Here is a 20,854-nt window from a genome sequence, read left to right on the forward strand (position 1 = left end):
TGCTTACCTAGTCACTGCCGATCGGGCCCGGATGTACCCAACGCGGATATTTTCCGCGACCACCGAGCGTCCGCCGCGACGCAAATCTGGCGCATATTTGGGCCAGGTTTGCGTCTCCGCGGACGGCCCGGTCACTTTGCGTCGCGGCGCTGGAACCCCAGACGCATTTCCGATCACGGCGGACGAAAACGGTCGCTGAGGGAGATGCCGTGACCCCGTCCGGTCCTATCCCTCCGTACGCTCAAACGTGTCCGGGCCCACCCGCCGCCCGCCGCCTCGCCGGCGGCGGCCACACCGCCGTACCCAGAGATCGCGCGAACCAGTAACCACCTCTCAAACCTCTCCTTAAACCCCGACACTCGCTAATCGCCCATCTACCGGCGGACCCAGCTGCCATTGCCACGGTAAAACGCCGCGCGTTTCGAAAGGGCAATGGAGATCCACGGCGGACCCCACGAACACGTCGCCGCCGGCCCCGCCGCGCCAGCCTTAACCCCTCTCTCTCCTGGCAGTGGCGCCACCACCACCTCGCACCTCTGCTTCGCTCTGCAGCGCTGCGCAGCGGCTGCCCCCCGAAAGCAACGACAGTCACGTCGCTATCGCCTATAGCCTCCACCGCGGCCACGACAAATACATTGCCAGCCCCCCTCCCTCCCTCCCCCCATCTACAACTGCCTGCTTGCCCATCAGACATGGAGAGGGGAGCGGCGGCGTCGTAGCTTCCTCACTCAGCCCGGGTCGGTTCTTGTTTCGGTAGCCAGCGCGGAGGTGGTGGCGGCAGGAGGAAAGTGGTCGCTTTTGCTGCTGCGCGCGGCCTCTCGGAATGGCGGCGAGGGCGCCGCCCTCCTCGTGGCGGCGGCGGTGGGCGACGGGGTTCATGATGGTGGTGGTTCTTGGTTCGGCGGCGGCGCCGCAAGGGGTTGAAGCAGGAGGCGACGGGGAGGCGCTGATGGCGCTCAAGGCCGGCTTCGGCAACGCCGCCAACGCGCTCGCCGACTGGGACGGCGGGCGCGACCACTGCGCCTGGCGGGGCGTCGCCTGCGACAACGCCTCCTTCGCCGTCTTCGCCCTGTGCGTTCTTCTTCCTCCTCCTCTTCTGCTGCTTCTTCTTTACTGCTCTGTTTTCTTGCCGTGCTCCTCGGGCATTGCGACGCGAATGGAAGGATTCTGCTTTGCTTTCTTTTCACTGCACCCTCTGTCCTTCCATGTTTTTCTCAACAAGCTTTTCGATCGAGCAGCGGCAGCACACTTCTTGTTACAGTTCTTGCTCCTTCCCTCCTCCCTTGCCGTGAATGCCTGCGCTTGAAAACATGTCGCCTGCTCAGTAAATGTGCTTTCTTGGGGGATCCTATGGTGTTCCTTGCATAGTAAAGAATCATCTGCTACCCTCTTTGTTTTGCTAGATGATTATTACTACTACTGACAAGCGTTCTTCTGTCGGATTAAATAAAAAAACAGGAACCTGTCAAATCTCAACCTGGGAGGGGAGATCTCGCCGGCGATAGGGGAGCTCAAGACCCTACAGTTCGTGTAAGTACTGCCGACCACTAGCGTACTACCGCTCCCCTTCCTTCGCATCCGCTGCTTGAGATTTTGTGCACTTGACGAGACATGAATCTTCCTCTCTTCTTTATAATATCCATCTGATTTGACCCTTCATACCATGATGTGACGCACTTCTTTACTATTTTACTTTCATTAACCCTATAGTAGTATATACTACTCCCCTGGATTGGATTTGCTTGCTTGCCGTAGTAGTTTATCTCCGCGCGCCCTAATGATTGATTTGCTTTGCTCTGTTCCAGGGATCTCAAGGGGAACAAGCTCACAGGCCAAATCCCGGATGAGATTGGGGACTGCGTCTCCTTAAAATATCTGTACGTCACCTAATCTGGGTCTTCTTTTATTCTTCCGCTCCAACCTTTTTGCTGTAGATACATGGTTCTTGTTTATATTTTATAATTGACCTATGCCTCTTCTTGTGCACTGCAGAGATTTGTCCTTCAACTCGCTGTATGGAGACATCCCCTTCTCCATCTCCAAGCTCAAGCAACTTGAGGATTTGTAAGCACTGCTTTATTGTTTGTTTCTCTTGCGTACCTTTTTAGCAGAGATATATGTCGATCACTTTTCCACCCATCTTTGGGATGTTTTTGGGTTATACCGAGGAATGAGACTCTACTTGACATTTATCTCTTTTTAGGATGTTTTGGCAGAAATGAAACAATTTTTGACTCTCTATAATTTATGGATTGCTGTCAAGTTCTTATGGTTTAGAGAATGCTTGAGTTATGATGCTTCTTCTTCTCTCTATTCTGGCTGCAGGATTTTGAAGAACAACCAGCTCACTGGACCCATCCCTTCTACATTGTCCCAAATTCCAAATCTCAAAACCTTGTGAGTTTGCTTTCTCCGTGACTCTACTTATTTTGGCATTCTTCCACAAACATGGTGATCTGCCTTCCTTTTTGTACCAACCTTTTTGTCTTGCGGTTAGCATACTACAGGAAAAATGTCTATTTTCGTGGCATTTCTCTGTCATGCTTCATGTAGTAGTATTTTTTGTAATGAAATGTGCAAATACTTTCTTGGAATAGGGATTTGGCGCAGAACCAGCTGACAGGCGACATCCCAAGGCTCATCTACTGGAATGAAGTTCTCCAATACCTGTAAGAACTAGACTATACCATGTTTGCTTACTCATTCACTCAGTAATAAAAAGTACTACCTCAGTAGTCTTATATCTGGGAATGGAGTGAGTAGATTACTAACATTTTTTGCTCTCTTGATCTTCAGAGGCTTGAGGGGTAATTCACTGACTGGAACCTTGTCACCTGACATGTGCCAGCTGACTGGCCTGTGGTATTTGTAAGTTCTATGCTTACATGGAGATGCAATGCCTCATATCATGCAAACTGATCTAAATCGACACTGATCTTTTGCTTCCGATTCTGCAGTGATGTAAGGGGCAACAATCTCACAGGAACAATTCCAGAGAATATTGGGAACTGCACTAGCTTTGAGATTCTGTATGTTTCTTCTTAAGACTTTATTGATACATGATTGGTGCTCATTTGTCTAGTTTTTTTTATGTGAACTTCATTTATGGAATACAGGGACATTTCGTATAACCAAATCTCTGGAGAAATACCTTACAATATAGGTTTCCTTCAAGTAGCCACACTGTAAGCCTTCCTGACTAAATCCAAGCAAATCATCTGTACTTTAGCTTATTTGTACTCCTGCGATATACTGTTCTATTCACGTCTGGACTTATGCTTAATGTTTCATTATTGTTCCATAGGTCACTTCAAGGAAATAGACTGACTGGGAAAATTCCAGAAGTGATTGGCCTCATGCAAGCTCTTGCTGTTCTGTGAGTAAACCGCAACACTTCACACCCTATAGTCTGTTAGCTCATGTAATATTGAATAATGACTTACCGTGTCCAATTCTTCTTTCTTAGTGATCTGAGCGAAAATGAACTAGTAGGGCCCATTCCTCCGATACTTGGCAACCTATCATACACTGGCAAACTGTTAGTATCATCAGCAAGACCTGTTCTTTCATCGAAACAACATTGTTTTCTTCTGTTAATATTTTCTGCCACCTTTTATCTTCAGATATTTACATGGCAATAAACTTACTGGAGAAGTACCACCAGAACTTGGGAACATGACTAAACTAAGCTACCTGTAAGTGATTTTTCTAATGTGGATAATAGTGTAATTCAGTTGGTCTGAAACTATATGAGATTCAGAACTTGTTCCATACAGGCAACTGGATGATAATGAATTAGTGGGCACAATTCCTGCTGAGCTTGGGAAACTGGAAGAGCTATTTGAATTGTAAGGATGGTTCTGTTTTACTGATTAATGTATGTTTCGATCTATGTAATTCTTGACGAATTGTATTTTTTTCTAGGAACCTTGCCAACAACAATCTTGAGGGCCCTATTCCTACGAACATCAGTTCATGCACTGCTCTAAACAAATTGTAAGTTAGCAAGCAAGTATCTATCTTGGTACTCAACTGGAGAGTTTTGCGCTTTGTGCTTAATTGTGTTTGTATCATCTTCAGCAATGTTTACGGCAATAGATTGAACGGCTCTATCCCTGCTGGTTTCCAAAATTTGGAGAGTTTGACTTACTTGTGAGTACCTGAACTTGTAGCGTTTTGCTTACATTTGTTTTACTTAATTCATGTTGCAGTATAATTCTGTTTGAGAAGAATCTCAAATGTTATTCTTCTTTTGAATATATAAATTGCAGGAATTTATCCTCGAACAATTTCAAAGGCCAGATCCCATCTGAACTTGGCCATATCGTCAACTTGGACACACTGTAAGGAGACTCATGCATCTATATTTCGTTACGTACTGCCATGAATTCTCTGATACTTGTCACGTTGTATCCACTTTATTTTGATGACTTTAATCTTGTTCCTTCATTTTGGCTTAGGGATCTTTCCTACAATGGATTTTCTGGACCAGTTCCTGCTACTATTGGTGATCTTGAGCATCTTCTTGAGTTGTATGCTCAGAACCAGCCTCTTATAATTCATGTTTCATCGCATATGATCATATTTCCTAATGTTCTAAATTCTGAATATAGGAATTTGAGCAAAAACCATCTTAGTGGATCTGTGCCTGCTGAGTTCGGGAACTTGAGAAGTGTCCAAGTAATGTAAGTGAACCCCCTTGTCATTTGTGTATTTGCGTTCTGTTGGTGGTAATCTTGTGATTATAATTTTCTGACCTAATTTTAACATTGATAGTGATATATCCAACAACGCCATGTCTGGTTATCTCCCTGAAGAACTAGGCCAACTTCAGAACCTTGATAGTCTGTGAGTTCTCTTTCGCCGTGCTATTATCATGAACTATGAACTTCGAAATCCCAAACCCAAGTATTTACCGTGCTTTGTTTTTATCATATGAAGGATTCTTAACAACAATAGTTTGGCTGGGGAGATACCTGCTCAGTTGGCTAACTGCTTCAGCTTAAATACCTTGTAAGTTTTAGCTCTGCCATGTAGTATTGGTGATTACTTAGCCTGCATTTAGTTTATGGATACTATAATTTTTCAGGAACTTGTCATACAACAACCTTTCTGGACATATCCCATCGGCTAGGAACTTCTCAAAATTTCCAATGGAAAGGTATTGAATACCCTTACTACCTTTGACGCCCTTCTGTTACTATCTTATAAATTGCTGATAGTAACCTATACCTAAATGCAGCTTCTTGGGCAATCCAATGCTGCGCATTCGCTGTAAAGACTCCAGTTGCAGCAATTCTAATGGACCAAAAGGTAGTAGTCAAGTCATAAGCTAATAGTTAGCTTTTCATTCCACTTGCTTTCAAACTCGTGTTTACATACTTCGTATTGCAGTGGTTCTTTCTCGGTGGGGGATTGCATGCATTGTCTTAGGCTTCATCGTATTACTCTGTGTTATGCTATTGGCAATATATAAAACAAATCGACCGCATCCACTTGTCAAAGCATGTGAGAAACCAGCGCAAGGTTTGTGTACATCTAAGCCAGTGAACTGTATTCTCTGCCAGAACAATATCTTTACAAATCACTAATCTCAGCTTTTCTTCACAATTTGCAGGGCCTCCAAAGATAGTACTCCTTCAAATGGACATGGCTATCCATACCTATGATGATATTATGAGGCTGACAGAGAATTTGAGTGAGAAATACATCATAGGCTATGGCGCTTCAAGTACTGTGTATAAGTGTGTGCTCAAGAGTGGCAAGGCCATTGCTGTCAAGCGGCTTTACAGTCAATATAACCATGGTGCCCGCGAGTTTGAGACAGAACTAGAGACAGTTGGTAGCATCCGGCACAGGAATCTTGTGAGCCTTCATGGCTTCTCCCTCTCTCCTCATGGAAACCTACTCTTCTATGACTACATGGAAAATGGTTCCTTGTGGGATCTTCTCCACGGTTAGGATTACTGACATCTGATTTACCCTGTTTCCTTTCATGCATTTATCGGTGTCACAAGCATTGTTCTAATGATCTATCATCTACTTCTGTTTCAGGTCCATCAAAGAAAGTGAAACTTGATTGGGACACACGTCTGAGGATCGCAGTTGGTGCTGCACAAGGCCTGGCCTATCTTCACCATGACTGCAACCCTCGCATAGTCCACAGGGATGTCAAGTCCTCTAACATCTTGCTCGATGAGCACTTTGAAGCACATCTCTCAGATTTCGGCATCGCAAAAACTGTCCCTGCTGCCAAGTCCCATGCGTCCACTTATGTGCTAGGAACCATTGGCTACATTGATCCAGAGTATGCCCGGACATCCAGGCTGAATGAGAAATCTGATGTATACAGCTTTGGTATCGTTCTTCTGGAGTTGCTCACGGGGCTGAAGGCTGTCGACAACGATTCCAACTTGCATCAGTTGGTAAGTCTCCCACAGACCCACACTGAAGTCCTCAGATCATGTTATTGTTGTCTTTTTATTGAATGATGCAAGTCACTCATAAGAATATGATGCGATTATCCTTATAGCGTACTATGAACTTTAGCATGATCTGCTGCCATGGTTTCTATGAATGACCCTCTCTGTCTACGTGTAGATACTCTCAAGAGCTGATGACAACACTGTCATGGAGGCAGTGGACTCGGAGGTGTCGGTGACATGCACGGACATGGGCCTCGTCCGGAAGGCCTTCCAGCTCGCCCTGCTGTGCACCAAGAGGCACCCCATCGACCGGCCAACCATGCACGAGGTCGCAAGGGTGCTGCTCTCGCTCATGCCAGCCCCTGCCGTGAAGCCTGTGACAGCCTCGAAAACAATCGACTACACCCGCTACCTGGCGACGACGCCCGACATGGACCATGGTGGTGCCGACATCGGCGACAACAGCTCCTCCGACGAGCAGTGGTTTGTTCGGTTCGGCGAGGTCATTTCCAAGCACACAATGTGATGACCAATCCTCGCCCCAAAATTTTCTCCTCCCCAAGGTAGAGAGAGCTGGAAGTAAGAAGCTAAGAAAGCATAGTAGCACAGTGCAGGAAAATAGGTGTAGGATCTCTGAAGTTGATGGATGTATGGACAGTGCCATTGTTCTTCACCTCCTTTTTTTTTCTTTTGCCTTTCTTCTTGGCATTGGGTGTTAGAAGTGTCTCGTCAGAACATAATCAAGATTTAGGGTTGCTGCGTGGAGGAGTTCTCGGGCATTCAAGAGTGGATCGGAATTGGTATCAGAGATGTCTCGTGATCGCCTTCATAGCCCCCAGAATTTATGTGCTGTGATGATGGCAAGAGATACAGTCAGGATCGAGATGAGTTCTTTGGATCCTGGGGGTGCATTGAATTGAACCATGCGAAGCATCATGCCCTGCTGCATCCACAGGATTGTGCAGTGTAAATGCTGCTGCCCTGATTTTTTGTTTACGGTATTTATGAGTTTGCTCCGCTGCCTCTCTACTGTGACTGTACGGTGGTGGTTGCTTTCTCTGAATCTCTGATCTGTGTAGCTGCTGATGTGTATTTATGCCTGTTCCCCTGTCCTGCTTGTTTGTCAGATACTAGCAGCTGGCAGTGCCATCATGCATATCTCCTTCTCTCCTTGAGTTGTTCCGGCGAACTTTCGCACTCAATTCGTGGAGGAGGCAATATATCCTCAAAATAGAGGAAATTATAGCTTCACCATCACTTCCTACTTTATCGGAAATTCAATTCGGCTCCCGGGTGCGTATGCTCCCTATACCAAAAAATTATATTTCGAGTTGTTGGAATTTTTTGACAAAAAATTCTACATGTACATCTCCATAATATATGTGCATTCGTCAAGTTTCACGAAAAATCAATATTTTTTGTGGTCTATGTAAAAAAGAGAAATTTTATCTTGTAAAAAGCATTATTTTTAGGACTAAGTTTTCTCTTTTTTACACACGTCACATGGCAAGTCCATTTTTTATGAAACAACTTTGTGAGCGCGTAGCACGTGAAGATACACGTGCGAATTTTTCGTTTCAATTTGTTTGAAATTCAAAATTTGTGTAAGATGAAATTCAAAATAGAGGGAGCATATGCTCCCATGTTCCAAAACACTACTCTCAAATGTGTTACACAAACCATCACTTTGACGATTTTTTTTGCAGTTTCCACTAGGTGGTGATCTAATCTATTGCAATGTGCCCCGCGTTAAAATGCTTCAACTGATGTAAAATAAATTCTACAACCTTTGAAAAATCATTAAAATGGTTTGCATCCAAATATGATTTTTTATGTATGCACACTAGGAATTTTATATGAAGCGTCAATGGTTGCTAAAAAATATCCTATGTAATTTTATAAATCAATTAGTAGTGACAAATTAAACAAATCATAGGAAAATAATTTTTCATCCAAAAGTCATGATTTTTCTATCAATTCCTTAGAGTATAACTTATGTATGAAAAAAATTATGAATAGGTAAATCACACCCTATAAAGCATCTACGAAAAAAATCATAATTTGTGTAAGTACAATTATTTTCCTACGATTTGTTTACTGGGATATAAGTATTTGTGTTAAAATATAAGTAGAAAAACGTTTTAAAGTAAAAAAAAAAAGTTGATGATACATATCGAATGTAGTCTATAACATTCTAGAGTGCATCGAAAAAAAATTTAGAATAAGTTTTTTAAGGACATTTTAAGTTATTAAAGTTTTTGTACTCCCTTTGATTCATATTATTTGACAGTAATATAGACGTATCTAGGCGCATTTTAGTTATAGATACAACCATTTTAGCATCAAGTAATATGGATCGGAGGTAGTACATTTATTCAGGCGTCGACATGCAAGGCCCAACCCGTCAACCGGGCTAATTGGTTGATTAGATGACTAAGTGGAAAACCACACAAAAAAAAGGTGCATGTGTGGAGTAGGACATGGTGGAGTCTGCAATGACTCAAATATCTCCATTTTTCTTTCATAGGAGCTCAGGATGCCTGCCATCTTCTGTAAGATGGGAGTAGTGTAAAATCTGAATAATCTGTAGAGAAAATATACTGTAACAGGTTTGCAGCAGATAGTGTGTGCACAGTAGGTTTCTGTTGCTGTGTCAATCGTTTGTGCCTTGCATACATAGCCAGCCAGGGCGTCTCTCCCTCCTTCGTCAGCTAGTCAATGGCAGCCGTGTTCTGCAGCTGAAAGCACACGTCCTCTCACGCTGCTGACGGAGACTTGCCATGCCATGGCAGCCGCTGCAGCGGCTGCTCTGGGTCTGGTGTCGAACTGAAGCATGAAAAAGCCTCTGAACGACTGTCGAAACGCTGCGTGCCGCTCCCATGCAGCTGATAGCGCGCGCACGGTAGCTGCTTGGGCACCACCACCGGCATCTTCTTCTCCCAAACACGAACAGTCGGACACTGTATGGTGTGCAGTCTCCCTCCCACCAAGGCAAGCTCGCCTGCGTAGACATCCGACGCGTGCCCGTGAGCAGCTCTCGGCCGTGCCGTCCGATCGATCGGCTCCGGTATACGAGGTATTTGGAAGCGACGACGCCATGCATGCCGCCGGCAGGCAGCTCCTGTGCCGTCAGGTACATTACGACGCTTTATTCCTGGGCTCGTGACGGGACAGACCGATGCGCGATGTGAGGTTACATGGTGTCTTCTCGTCTCCGCTCCCGGGACCCCGCCGGCCGGCCTGCTCCAACCGAGCTTGACCGCTCGCTGCCTTGAGCAAAGTACTGTGCCGGCACTGCTCGATTAAGCTCTGAAGAACCTGCAGAGATTCCTGCTGCTGCCAATTATAAGTAGCAACAAGATTCCTGTGATGAATCGGCCAAAAAAAAAGTACTATACGTATATTTTGGCTTCTTTGGAAAAAACGGAGGCAGCACATGGACATTTCCCAAACCATAATAAGAGAAAGAAGGAATGGAGACACCAAGCGAACGACTTTCCAGATGATTGCGCTGTTGTTCGTTTACAACTTCAGAACCACGGCAGATACACCACCACCAGGTCGGGTCAGCCGCTTTCCCCCCACAACACCCACTACGAGCGATGGCTGGGTTTCTCTACCCAAGCTGTACAAAATGGGATCTCCGGCACGGCCACAAGCAGATATGCAATTATGTTAAGCTGTTCATCCGACAGGCAAGACGGGGAAAATTGTCTGGTCTCAGGGATCAACCAAACTATCTGACGCCGGAGATCGCCGGGTGCCTTAATGTTAAATAATGTATGGCTTCATCTTATTTGATGAAGAAAAGGAGGATGAGCCCACCCCCTGTGAGTCCTACTGTCCAAAAGAGACGCCTAGCCTACAACAAGATGGAGAAGGACACTGTCAACAAACCAAACTGAATTGCATGTTTTCGATATCATAATGATGCAAGATCGATATACTAGCAGTACGATTAGCAATCACACTCTTGTGCTTACAAAGAAGAAATCATATTGCTGGGAATAAACTCGAAGCAGCATGCTGATCGCCAGAAGCGGTGAGGGAGAGCATACAAAGGAAAATGAGAGAAACATGGTTACCTTTGTGCAGGTGCAGAAATGAGATTCTGAATCAGCCTTTGTCAAACAGAACGGTATAAATATTCTTCTTGACTAAGTAGGTCTGAAAAGGTATAGAAAATGGTATGTTGACATGTTGTCAAGCAATTTGGTAAAATTAAATTGGGAAGCGACAATTTACTGGTTAAAATATAACTTACCAGAGCTAACAACGAATGGCACCAATCATGTTCTCTTTGCAATCCTTGCAATAAAAGGTGATATTTCAGCACTTTGAATTAACATGAAAGGGCATTGCAAACAACAAAATGAAACGGAAACGAGCGACTAACCTTGGTGGTGATGTAATTTGGACGTTCAACTGCCTGACGGTCCATGGCACGGCGGCCTTCGGCGGTTAAAGAAAGCTGCCCAAATAATTTGCGTAAATATCAGATTGAAGTAATTTGAAGGCAATTCATGTTTGTGCTATCAGTACAAACCTTGTTAAAGAGCTCAGATAATGGAGCCTGCTTGCTCTTTCGGCATGTTGACAAGTTGAATTCCTAGGATTGTCAACCATAAAACATGGATATTCTGATAAATAGATACCTCGAGAAAAAACAGAGAAAAGAATATTGCAAGAAAGCTACCTTAGGCACTGTAGGATTTCTTTTGGCATTTTGAAATAAACCAGTATCTCCTTTGCTTTGTAATATCTGTTTAAAGGAGGAAAGTAGGAGAATCATTGACTGCAGCTGTTGTCTGAACAAACTATAAAAATGCTGCAGCATCCTATATTTATTATGTATGTATCTGTCTGATAAAAATCAACTAACACCAAGAAAATGGAATTATCATCAAAATATCTGTTCAATAGCCAATACGATGCTCCAAATTAGCTCACATATGAGCATAGAGCTGTTCAGGGCAGATACCTTTTTATCCAATCGCTGAGCTTTAAATTTAAACGTGCCATCTCTGGAATCTTCTGGTTTTCTATCGATGCTGTTAACAGACAACAAAGAAACAGCAATTATTGCTTCAACAGAGCAAAAGAAATTGGCACATGACCTCATCGTAGGCAATATATATGACTTCGCAATATAATATCACATAGGTAACTGGTAATGTAACTGGAACCAAAGAAACATAAGAAGCAAGCTTACTTGTGGAGATTAATTGCACGGTTAGGCGCACACGCTGGCATGTTTGGTGGAACAGTGGCATGTTGTACATTCGCATGCTGATGGGCCCGAAATGGTTGCACGACCTGCTTGAAGAGAAGTGTTGAATGTTGAGCAGCGGCGACATATACACATATAAAGAAAGAGAGAAATACGTCATGGTGCTAATTTAGCATCCCTCCAACTTAATCTGGAAATGCACATCACACTGATTCTGCTACCAAGAGGAAATTAAGATAAGCTGAACAGCTTTAGCCACAAAAGGCTTTGTAAAATACTGAACAAGCAACAAGGACAAAAAGGCAAAGGTAAGTACATGCCATGATGTATGGCTGCACTGAATCATTGATATACCAAATTTATATACCCGGCAAATCCTTACAGTTTATCTGTTTCTGGGGGTAAAGAAACATCAGTGGAACCGCTCCTGAAGTGTTGGACTACCAGACCAGCCACAAAGGAAATGTTACTGGAAAGTATATCTCCAGTTTCCCACGAAGAGTATATTCACAGACTCATGAATTTTTTTCTTAAACTATAAGAAATAAAATGCGCTGAATTCTTCCATGATCGGGAAATTTTCTCAGGGAATATGCGGGTTCCCTGAAACCCTGAAGTGTGTCAGTACATATTACTGGCAGGATTCTGTAGTGTTTGCTACTCTTTTTGAGTGGCAACGACATATACTCATATAAAGAAAGAGACAAATACATCATGGTGCAAATTTAGCATCCCTCCACCGTAATGTGAAAGTTCCTGTTCTAATACATTACACTGATTCTACTGCCAAGAGGAAAATTAAGATAAACTGAACAGCTTTAGCCACAAAACTAGAGGCAGAATACTGAACAAGCAACAAGGACAAAAAAAAAAAAGCAAGCGTAATTACACACTATGATGTTTGCTGCACTGAATAGTTGAACATGAGTATCAGATTTATATACCCTGCAAATCGTTCCATTTTCTCTGTTTCTGGGGGTAAGAAAACATCAGAAGAACTACTCCTGAAGTGTCAGACTACTAGAAAGGAAATGTTACTGGAAAGTATGTCTCCAGTTTCCCACTAAAAGTATATTCAGACCATGATTGTTTTTCTATATAATATAAGAAATAAAATGCGTCCAATTCTCCCATAATTGGGAAATTTTCCCAAGGAATATGAGGGTCCTCTAAGACCCTTAAATGTGTCAGTACATACTAACTTGCAGAATTTTGTAGGGTTTGCTACTCTTTGTGTGAGTTTCTGACTGGTATTCTTCAGAAATATGTCACAAATTTGAATAATTCTGTGCTAATTAGATTAATATGACTGCTTAGCATGAATGCATATATATTCAATAGTTCAGAAACCCACCTTTCTGGTCAATGCTGGTTGCGTCGTAGGAGCAGGTTGCAAATCCCGTTTATTTAACTGCTTTGAGTTAGTTGGCCTGAAAATTCCAGGTAAAGGTGTGAAAATTATCATAGCAGAAGTATCTTATGTTCAAACATCAAAACAGAATAGCAAGTAAAGTGACTTTACACTGCTCTTAGAATCCTTGACCTCTCTGCTCTTAGCCTAGTTGCCAACTCAGGTTCTCTCGGCACTGTAATCTTCAGTTTAGGTAGACCAGTGGCACGATCAGAGCTACTCTTCATAACATTCTGCTGCACCAATGATAGTGACATCAAGCAAAATTTGAGGCCCACATTATTCATACCACACGGAAGTAAGTGCAGTCGTCATCTTTTTAGCATAACAGCAAAATCTTCACTGGACAGTATACAGGAGAGTGCAACAACCATTGGGCTATGGCTATTTGCACCCCATGGATTATTATATTTTCAGAAGGAAAATTAAGTAAGCTACTGAAAAGAAACAATAAAGTTGCTTGAGAGAAATAGAAACATATTACACCTAGAAAATTATCCAGGATTTACAGGATAAATGAACGGTACAAGCATGAAGCATCTTTTATACATCAACATAACTGCATGCTTTGGGGATGCTTTTACCTTTTCATGAGCCTTGTGGATTAATTCATGTTGACTTGTAGGAACAACCTGCACCAGCATTAAAAATATAGCATCAGTAAAAGAAGAGACATGGTTATGCAGCAAAAGTAATGCAAACTAACACCTCCTGTTATCAAGAACATCTCGTCTAAAGATAAAAAAGCAAAAGTTCAATTATGAAGACCAGAGGCACAATGTCTGCACATAAGCCCCCAGGCATATACTAGACAAGCTTTCCTGCTACAGACTTTAACAGCAATACTAGAGATGCCATTTATCGATAACATATGTATAAAAGGATTTTCTGTTCAAGTCATGGATTATTTTAGATTTCTTCTTTAACGATTTTTTGAAAAAAAAGTCCTGTGACTTTTGGTACTTCCAGTAACAAAGCAAACAGTGGTTCATCCTGGATTCAGCGGGGAACTTAAATGTCAGTTTCTGTTCAAGCAACCAAAAGTCTTTTCCCTGCGCCAATACTGAAGCTCCCAAGTACAGAAAAAATGACAACCACTTGCAGAGGGTAAAGACTGGGAAGAGGCTGTTGGCAAACTTAAGCTGACAGGTCAAGCAAAATGACACTGCCACTTCGTTGAGAAAACCACAGGATTGTTTGTTGTGCCAGTTACTTTATTCATGCTAAATGCATAAGAAAAAACTGCACTTGCCAATCCCGATTCGACATTAAAAGTATATTGATTCTTTACCAATAAACAAAGACTTTTTACTGTAAATACTACATATTTGATTCAAGATGGAAAATTCGTCCGCCCGGTTTTATTAATTTACAAATTCTTCCTCAGCTACTTCAAAAAATGAAATTGGCTGATATCATGACTATTAGGTGCTGAATCGAATAAGCATTCCAAACTAGTTCATACGAAATACGATCATGTTCTCTCAAAAGTAAGAAGGAACTCAAGTGTCCCCAGACTAAAACATGGGCTCGAAAGTCGAAACAAAACCCAAAATTCCCCAGAAAACATAGCAAATTCATGTTCCCCCAAAGGAAGTAGAAACGTACCTTGTTGAGATGGCCTTTTTCTAATTTCTGCCTTTTACCAGCTTGGTTAGTGCAATCGTTTGAGCTCATGGTACTTCCCTCGCTTCTCACTCCAACTGACTTTTTACTCCTGAAAACAAAGGAAATTTAAAAGTTTTCATGGTGTTCGCAACAAACAAAACATCATTTGTCTACTTTATATTCTTTAAAATGAATTAAGTATAAAGGATAAGAAAAGTAGAGGTGACAATGGTCAAGAAAAAAAAAGTGAGAAAGACAACACTAAAAAAGAGCTTGGAGCCTGAGAAGTAAGACCGCTTGTTACTGCAGCAATGTTTGAACAAACATGTTGGTATAACTGTTATGGCCAGTGGTATTAAATCAAGAATACAGTTGAATAAGAACACATGAGAAGCACAAACGTATAAATATTGCAAGTGTAACAGGATAAATTTAAAGCAAGAAACCCAGCAGATGGCCCATAGAAATAACTTTTGTAGTCAACCCCAGGAAAAGAAATCAGAATATCAGTTAGCAGAAGGCACCGCAGTACATACGGCATGACATTCTTCACTTCAAGCTGCCTGTTTTGCCTAGCTAATTGACTGGCTGTAGGCTTCATCAGTGTGGACCCCTTGGAGAAATTCCCCTTCACAATACTTCGAGTGGCAGGTTTTCTTTCATTTTTTGATATTCCATAGCATGGTATCCGTCCTATTTTGCATAAATTACACCAAGTCAATTACTTTTCATTAAAGAATGGGTCAAAAGACAGAACCATGTCAGGCTAAATTACAGAACGATGAACAACATATTGATCAGCTTACTGGACATGCAGTGCTCGCTATTGACAGTAATACATATAGAGATGAACGAAGAAATAGAAGGCAAACACTCCATCCCAATATACATAGATGTAGGTGACAACTGAATGATCAAGAAAATCAATAGATACGAGCATTTAGCTGACTAGTACCTTCATTTGGCACATGTGATTGATACATACTTTGGTCAGCTGCACCGGAACATCCTTGCGACAGCTTAGAGCAATGTGCAGCATCTATATCTGCAACTGCAATGCTTCTTAGGTTCGGCAAACCAAGATCTTCGGCCAGCATCATAGCAATTAAAGCTATTCAAACAGAAGACAAAATATTAGTGATATTATTCAGGCAATGTAACACAGTACCAAATTAGATAGAGAAGTATTGAAGAGCCAAATGTGCTCATAGTAAAGCAAGTAAATAATATTTATGTGTAGATCAACAAATATATTTAGTAGTTGCACATGTCCCATTTTTTCATAATTCGGTGAAGTCTCCCTTACCAAGCACTATCGGTAGTTTTATCCTTCTGCTCAGTTTTTCATATTAAAACTATAGAAGTAACCAAAAACATCTTCAACTTAACACGCAACGTAAAGCTTTGGACGAAGATGCATCAACTCCCACACCGCTCTTTATGCGCCACATAAATCCGAGTGGTCCACATACACGAGGAAAGCAATAGAAGAAAAATATCTCTGCCATCATATACAAGTTTTATCAAGGTGATTGCACCATAGCACAGAAACAATGGGTGCAACTTACTAAAGCTAAGTGTAGTTGCAAGCTGCAAATGTTCACCTAGATGTGGATATCTGTAGACTATACAGAACTCATAAAATGTTCACCTAGATGTGGATATCTGTAGACTATACAGAACTCATAATTCCCATTGGACATGGAACGGCAGACAACCCAATGAGCTTCAGGTAACCAACTTTTCTTCTGAGGTTATAAAACGGGAGCATAAGAGATTATACGTGATATGACCACATCTACATGCACATTATGTTTCCCTTCTCCAATATTTCACATCGTCAGGCTTGCTTGAATGAGGAGGAATCGATATCACATTTATTTTTCTCACAGAACGATATGAGGTTAATATATCGTTGTGGCTGGTAGTGTCCACATATCTTGCTACAAACATAAAAGCCATGAAAGCCATTGCTCGCTGTCAGCATACATCTGAAGTAGTAACATCGCTAACCCGAATATTTGCCATGATGCAGCATCGCAAGAGCCCTATGATTCCTAGAGTTCCAGAATGCCATAAAGCATATGCTGGTCTGAAAGTGTCATCTTATTCGCAGCATAATAATTGCCCCCGGACCCCAGCGCTCGGAAATTGACAATAAATGCCTGTCCCTAGAACAAGCATCACAGGTTTCCCGAAATGGCGACGCAAGGGAGAGCGGGGAATCCGCGGCTCCTTGAGAATTAGAGTAATCACGAAGATCCTGCGAGATGGCCCACTTTCCTAATCCACCGAATTCCTCTAGCATAGACACGCACAAAGCGTGGAGGATCGATTAGCACATTGCGAGCGCGGACGGAATTAGCGTAGACACACAAATTCCTCTACCGCTCCCGCTCGACCGGGGCCCCTTTCTCGGATGAATAATCGTCCCTCACGCGCGCGGGCGGGGAAAGGAAAACAGAATAGTAGTACAGTACGAAATTAGCAGTAATGTGGAAGCGAGGGAGGGGTGGATGGGGTGGACGGGCGGGCGGGTACGTACGGGAGGGCGGGTAGCTGGGCGCGGCGGCGAACCACATCTCGGCGGCGGCGGCCTCGACGGGCGCCTCCTCCTGCGCGAGGTCGAACCACCTGGGCGCGTCGTACTCGTAGTCCAGGTCGACCTCGAACCAGCGCACCTCCATGACCATGAGCCCGTCCCGGGCCCCCTCGTCGTACCCCGCGTCGCCGTCTCCGTCGCCGTCCTCGACGGAGTAGGCGTCGCGCATCTCCTCGTCGTCGCTGTCCATGGCGCGGGTTGCGGTCGTGCCGAGCGGGGGCCTGGCCGGCGAGGGTGGGGCCCGCGGCGGCGGGAGGGTGGATCGGGCGGCGGCGTAGCCGTTGGGCGTGTAAAGGTGGCCGGAGCGGAGGAGGATGGGGGCGAGGAAATTTGAAATGCGGGGTCCGACGGGGGAGGAGGGCCTGACCTGACCTGACCTCGGCCTCTGCCCGATTTGACCTCCTCGCGCGCGTGGTTCCCGGAGACACCCCTGCTCTTTCCAGATTTCGCTTCGTGCGAGAATGAAACGAAGCTAGCGCAGCACCGCAAGATGGCGCTGCGGCAGGGAAGTGTTTAGTGGTTTTGGTAGGGGTGTGTTTGCAAAGTTGGCAACGTTGGTCTTTGGAACTTTTGGGAGGGAGGCGGGGCCCACGTGATGAGCGCAGGCCGTGACCGTCTCCGGGCCGTGGCCGGCGGACCAGCACGGCACGGAGTCGTCGCCTCGTTGCGCGCCGCGAAGAAAGAAGAAAACAAAAGCCAGGCCATCAAATTTACTGTATTTTGCTCCAGCTCGAGACGCGACAACTGGACCAGCGTTCCGTAGCAGCGTGCACGAAGGAGGGCAGAAGCGTACTTTCCCCGGTGGCGCGTCCGTCCCGGCCTTGCCTCGGGAGCCGCGCCCGCGCGCGGAAGGCATCCGATGCGATGCGAGCAGCGCTTGTCAGGGGTTCCGCTTCCATTCCCGTTCCCGGCTCGGCTGACGGCTGTCCTCGTATCGTATCCCAGTGTGGGCAACTGCACATCGAGATACGCGTGACCGAAGAAACCAACGACAGGCAGGAAGGCAGGCACGTACGTACGTATGGGGTTCAAAATGTTGTGGGCGCTACCGAGATCACCATAGTAGTATAGGAAAGGGGACGCCGGGCTTGGACTTTGGCGACGGCCAGCCACCGGCTTTTGGCACTTGCCGGTCACGCCGGACCTGCCTTTGGCTATCAGCCAAGACGCCGTGCATGGCGGAAGCTGTGGGGAACGTGCGTGCATGGCGTATCGGGGGACTTGTAGTGTACCTAGTTTTTTTTATTGGAAAAACAGTTCAAAACAAACCTTCAACTTGTAGGCATTCCCGATCCTCCAAAATCTTGTAAGGCCCCGTTTGAATCAAACGAATTTCACGTGACGGAATTCATATACGAAAGTTTCCTAGAATAGCATTTGAAACACAGGAATTAGGCGTAGGGAAGTTTGCTATGTCCTCATTCTCACAGGAAAACCACGGGAATCAAAACATTGGCTCACAGCTCTCTTTTTTTTTCTTTCCTTTGCATCAATCGAGGTAAATGAACATTGGCTGGGCGTTGGTACCAGGCTGACAGGCTATCAGATAAGCTAACGATTGAGCATATTACTAGTTAGGTTATCTCCAACGGGGCGACGCATTTCATACGCCTAAACGGACGCGTCGCATCGCGTCTGTTTACGTCAGCTGAAATGGTCGAAATTGTCCGTGCGTCCGTTTGCGGCAGGGTGGCTACAGCGGAACGACGCATAATTTTTTTTCCATTCATAAAATCATAGTTTACATTAATTAAAATACATAAAAGGCCATAAAGGCGTGGTAAATCTAGGTACTGCCTACTAGTCGTCGTCGCTGACGAGGTCGATGAACTCCGGTGTCGGCCATGGAAACTGGTACGCCGGCGGTGGAGGAGGTAGGGCAGGCTGCGGCAACTGCGCCAGGCCGTCGCCTGCGCAGGCGCAGGAGGCTGTGGTGAAGGTGGCCAGAGATCCCAGGGCGGAGCAGCAGCCGGAGCGCGGTCAGTCGAACGCGTCAGCGTGGCCGGAGGAGTCACCGACCTACCCTGCATCAGTGTGGTCGCTGGAGCTGGATTGCGAGCCCGTCCCACAAAGCGAGCTCGTTGAGCTCGTCGAGCTCGCTGTTGGCCAGTGTCATGGCAATGGCCTCCTCCTCGGTAATATCTGGCGGCTGGGTCTCCGGATCTCACGCCGGCCCACCGTCGCCGTGGTCGTACTCTGCGCGCTCCACCTGCTCGTCCTCGCCCAAGTCCTCGTCCTCGTGATCGTTCCCATCCTCCTAGTCGTTCTCCTCTTCTTCCGCGGCGATCTCGCGGTCGAAGTACTCGACGTCCCCAAGGTAGCCAGCGCGGCAGCGCACGTCGAACTCCCACGTTCCGAACGAGATCCAGTTGTAAGAGTTGAGCGCGTACGTCGGATCTTCTTGGAGATCCGGCGGCAAGATCGCTCGGCGGCGGCGCACCTCGTCCCGGCGCTCTCGGCCCTCGCGCGGCACTGGGGGTACCGGCACACGCCTGGAGTTGAGGTACCAGCCTCTTCCAGGCAGGTTTGCGTCCGGCCATGGCACCGGCCGATTTTCCTCCGAAAGGCGGCACGCGAAGTCGATGCAGATGTACCGCCCGATCCGTGGCTTCTTGCCGGACTGCGAGCCGCTAGCCTCGTGGTCGTTCTTGGTCTTGCGGAACGGCCAGCATTTCTTCCCCATGGCGTCGGTGGGGTGAATTGTATTGGCTTTAGCAATAGTGTGGTCGGGGAAATGGGCGCCGACAGCGTCCCTTTAAGAGGCTCGGAAGCCATCTCGCCTTCAATGTCCTGCCACTGCGACGCCGCCCAGCTGCGCAAGCTCGCGGAAACCAAGGTGCGCCATTAACGTGGCCCTGGAAAGACTGCAGCGCGCGACCCGTAAGTAATGCCGCGGAAGACGAAGCAGTCGTGCCCCTGCCAGGCGGACCCGTGCGAGGGCCGGGCAGACGACCGCTGCGTCCATGCAGCGTCCGCGGAGACGCAAACCTGACGCATATTTGGGCCACCTTTGTGTCGCCGCAGACGGCCCTGTCTCTATGCGTCGCCCCACTGGAGGTGGTACCACACGCATTTCCAGGCGGAGCGGACGCAAACGGACGCTGAGCGACCGTTTGGAGATGCCCTTAGTGAAGCAAATTCTTTATACGGAAGCTCGATTCCTATGTCTTACCTTTTCCTGTGTTTCAAACAACCCACTTGAGAATATCCTTAACCCCTGAATTTGGCGACGGAGATGCCGGACACCAGCACGGCTCTACGCAGAAAACAAGGCATGGATCACCGTCCATGCCGCGGCCGCCGTCTTGCAGCCGAGGAGCTGGCTCGCGATCTCCTCGGTCATGGAGGAGAGGAGCACGCCAAGGACCTTCTGGTCCTGAGTCCACCACATAGCATATGTGGGGTTGTCAACCTGCCGAGCAGCGTCGCCGGTGCCCTCGGTGGTGGTCTTGGCTGGCGCCGCCACCGTGCCGTCGAGGTAACCATGGAGCGAGGCCCCGGAGAGGTTGGTGAGGGTGAGAACACGCCACAGAGCAAAGTTGTTGCGATCGAGACGAAGGCCGACGGTGGGAACCGTG

At 45.8% G+C, this 20,854-nt stretch overlaps 2 protein-coding genes across 4 annotated transcripts; one reads left to right on the forward strand and one right to left on the reverse strand.

Moving 5' to 3' along the window:
* Positions 1–645: 645 nt before the first annotated feature.
* On the forward strand, positions 646–7,231 carry LOC127311479 (LRR receptor-like serine/threonine-protein kinase SIK1). Its single transcript, XM_051341910.2, has 26 exons — positions 646–1,071; positions 1,459–1,530; positions 1,806–1,877; positions 1,993–2,064; positions 2,326–2,397; positions 2,598–2,669; positions 2,797–2,868; positions 2,958–3,029; positions 3,117–3,185; positions 3,305–3,376; positions 3,467–3,538; positions 3,624–3,695; positions 3,777–3,848; positions 3,925–3,996; positions 4,081–4,152; positions 4,272–4,343; positions 4,461–4,532; positions 4,614–4,685; positions 4,777–4,848; positions 4,942–5,013; positions 5,090–5,161; positions 5,243–5,313; positions 5,395–5,526; positions 5,618–5,956; positions 6,055–6,425; positions 6,601–7,231. The coding sequence occupies exons 1-26, from the start codon at positions 824–826 to the stop codon at positions 6,949–6,951; spliced, it is 2,949 nt and encodes a 982-aa protein (XP_051197870.1). The 5' UTR covers positions 646–823; the 3' UTR covers positions 6,952–7,231.
* Positions 7,232–9,899: 2,668 nt separating this feature from the next.
* Positions 9,900–17,669, reverse strand: LOC127311478 (protein TPX2). Of its 3 annotated transcripts, none has more exons than XM_051341909.2 (15): positions 17,220–17,669; positions 15,630–15,785; positions 15,211–15,367; positions 14,675–14,783; positions 13,651–13,698; positions 13,178–13,302; positions 13,010–13,085; positions 11,638–11,741; positions 11,407–11,476; positions 11,122–11,187; positions 10,972–11,034; positions 10,822–10,896; positions 10,690–10,723; positions 10,511–10,592; positions 9,900–10,287 (listed from the first exon to the last, which is right to left on the reverse strand). In XM_051341909.2, the coding sequence occupies exons 1-13, from the start codon at positions 17,464–17,466 to the stop codon at positions 10,715–10,717; spliced, it is 1,305 nt and encodes a 434-aa protein (XP_051197869.1). In that variant the 5' UTR covers positions 17,467–17,669; the 3' UTR covers positions 9,900–10,287; positions 10,511–10,592; positions 10,690–10,714. The 3 variants fall into 3 exon arrangements, with proteins under 3 accessions (XP_051197869.1, XP_051197867.1, XP_051197868.1); XM_051341907.2 differs by having other exon boundaries at positions 10,690–10,733; XM_051341908.2 differs by having other exon boundaries at positions 10,690–10,733; positions 13,178–13,299; positions 17,220–17,646.
* Between the last annotated feature and the right edge of the window lie 3,185 nt (positions 17,670–20,854).

The sequence above is a fragment of the Lolium perenne genome, chromosome 7, assembly GCF_019359855.2.
Source record: "Lolium perenne isolate Kyuss_39 chromosome 7, Kyuss_2.0, whole genome shotgun sequence".
Taxonomy (NCBI): Eukaryota; Viridiplantae; Streptophyta; class Magnoliopsida; order Poales; family Poaceae; genus Lolium; species Lolium perenne.

Bases quoted from the DNA above. Each gene is read 5' to 3' on its own strand.
- LOC127311479 (XM_051341910.2), top strand. From the start codon at position 824: ATGGCGGCGAGGGCGCCGCCCTCCTCGTGGCGGCGGCGGTGGGCGACG. The intron at 1,072-1,458 runs GTGCGTTCTTCT...ATAAAAAAACAG, and splicing joins TCCTTCGCCGTCTTCGCCCT to GAACCTGTCAAATCTCAACC. The intron at 6,426-6,600 runs GTAAGTCTCCCA...GTCTACGTGTAG, and splicing joins ATTCCAACTTGCATCAGTTG to ATACTCTCAAGAGCTGATGA.
- LOC127311478 (XM_051341907.2), bottom strand. From the start codon at position 17,466: ATGGACAGCGACGACGAGGAGATGCGCGACGCCTACTCCGTCGAGGAC. The intron at 13,699-14,674 runs GTACGTTTCTAC...ATGCTGGTGCAG, and splicing joins AAAAAGGCCATCTCAACAAG to GTTGTTCCTACAAGTCAACA. The intron at 11,477-11,637 runs GTAAGCTTGCTT...GTCTGTTAACAG, and splicing joins CGTGCAATTAATCTCCACAA to CATCGATAGAAAACCAGAAG.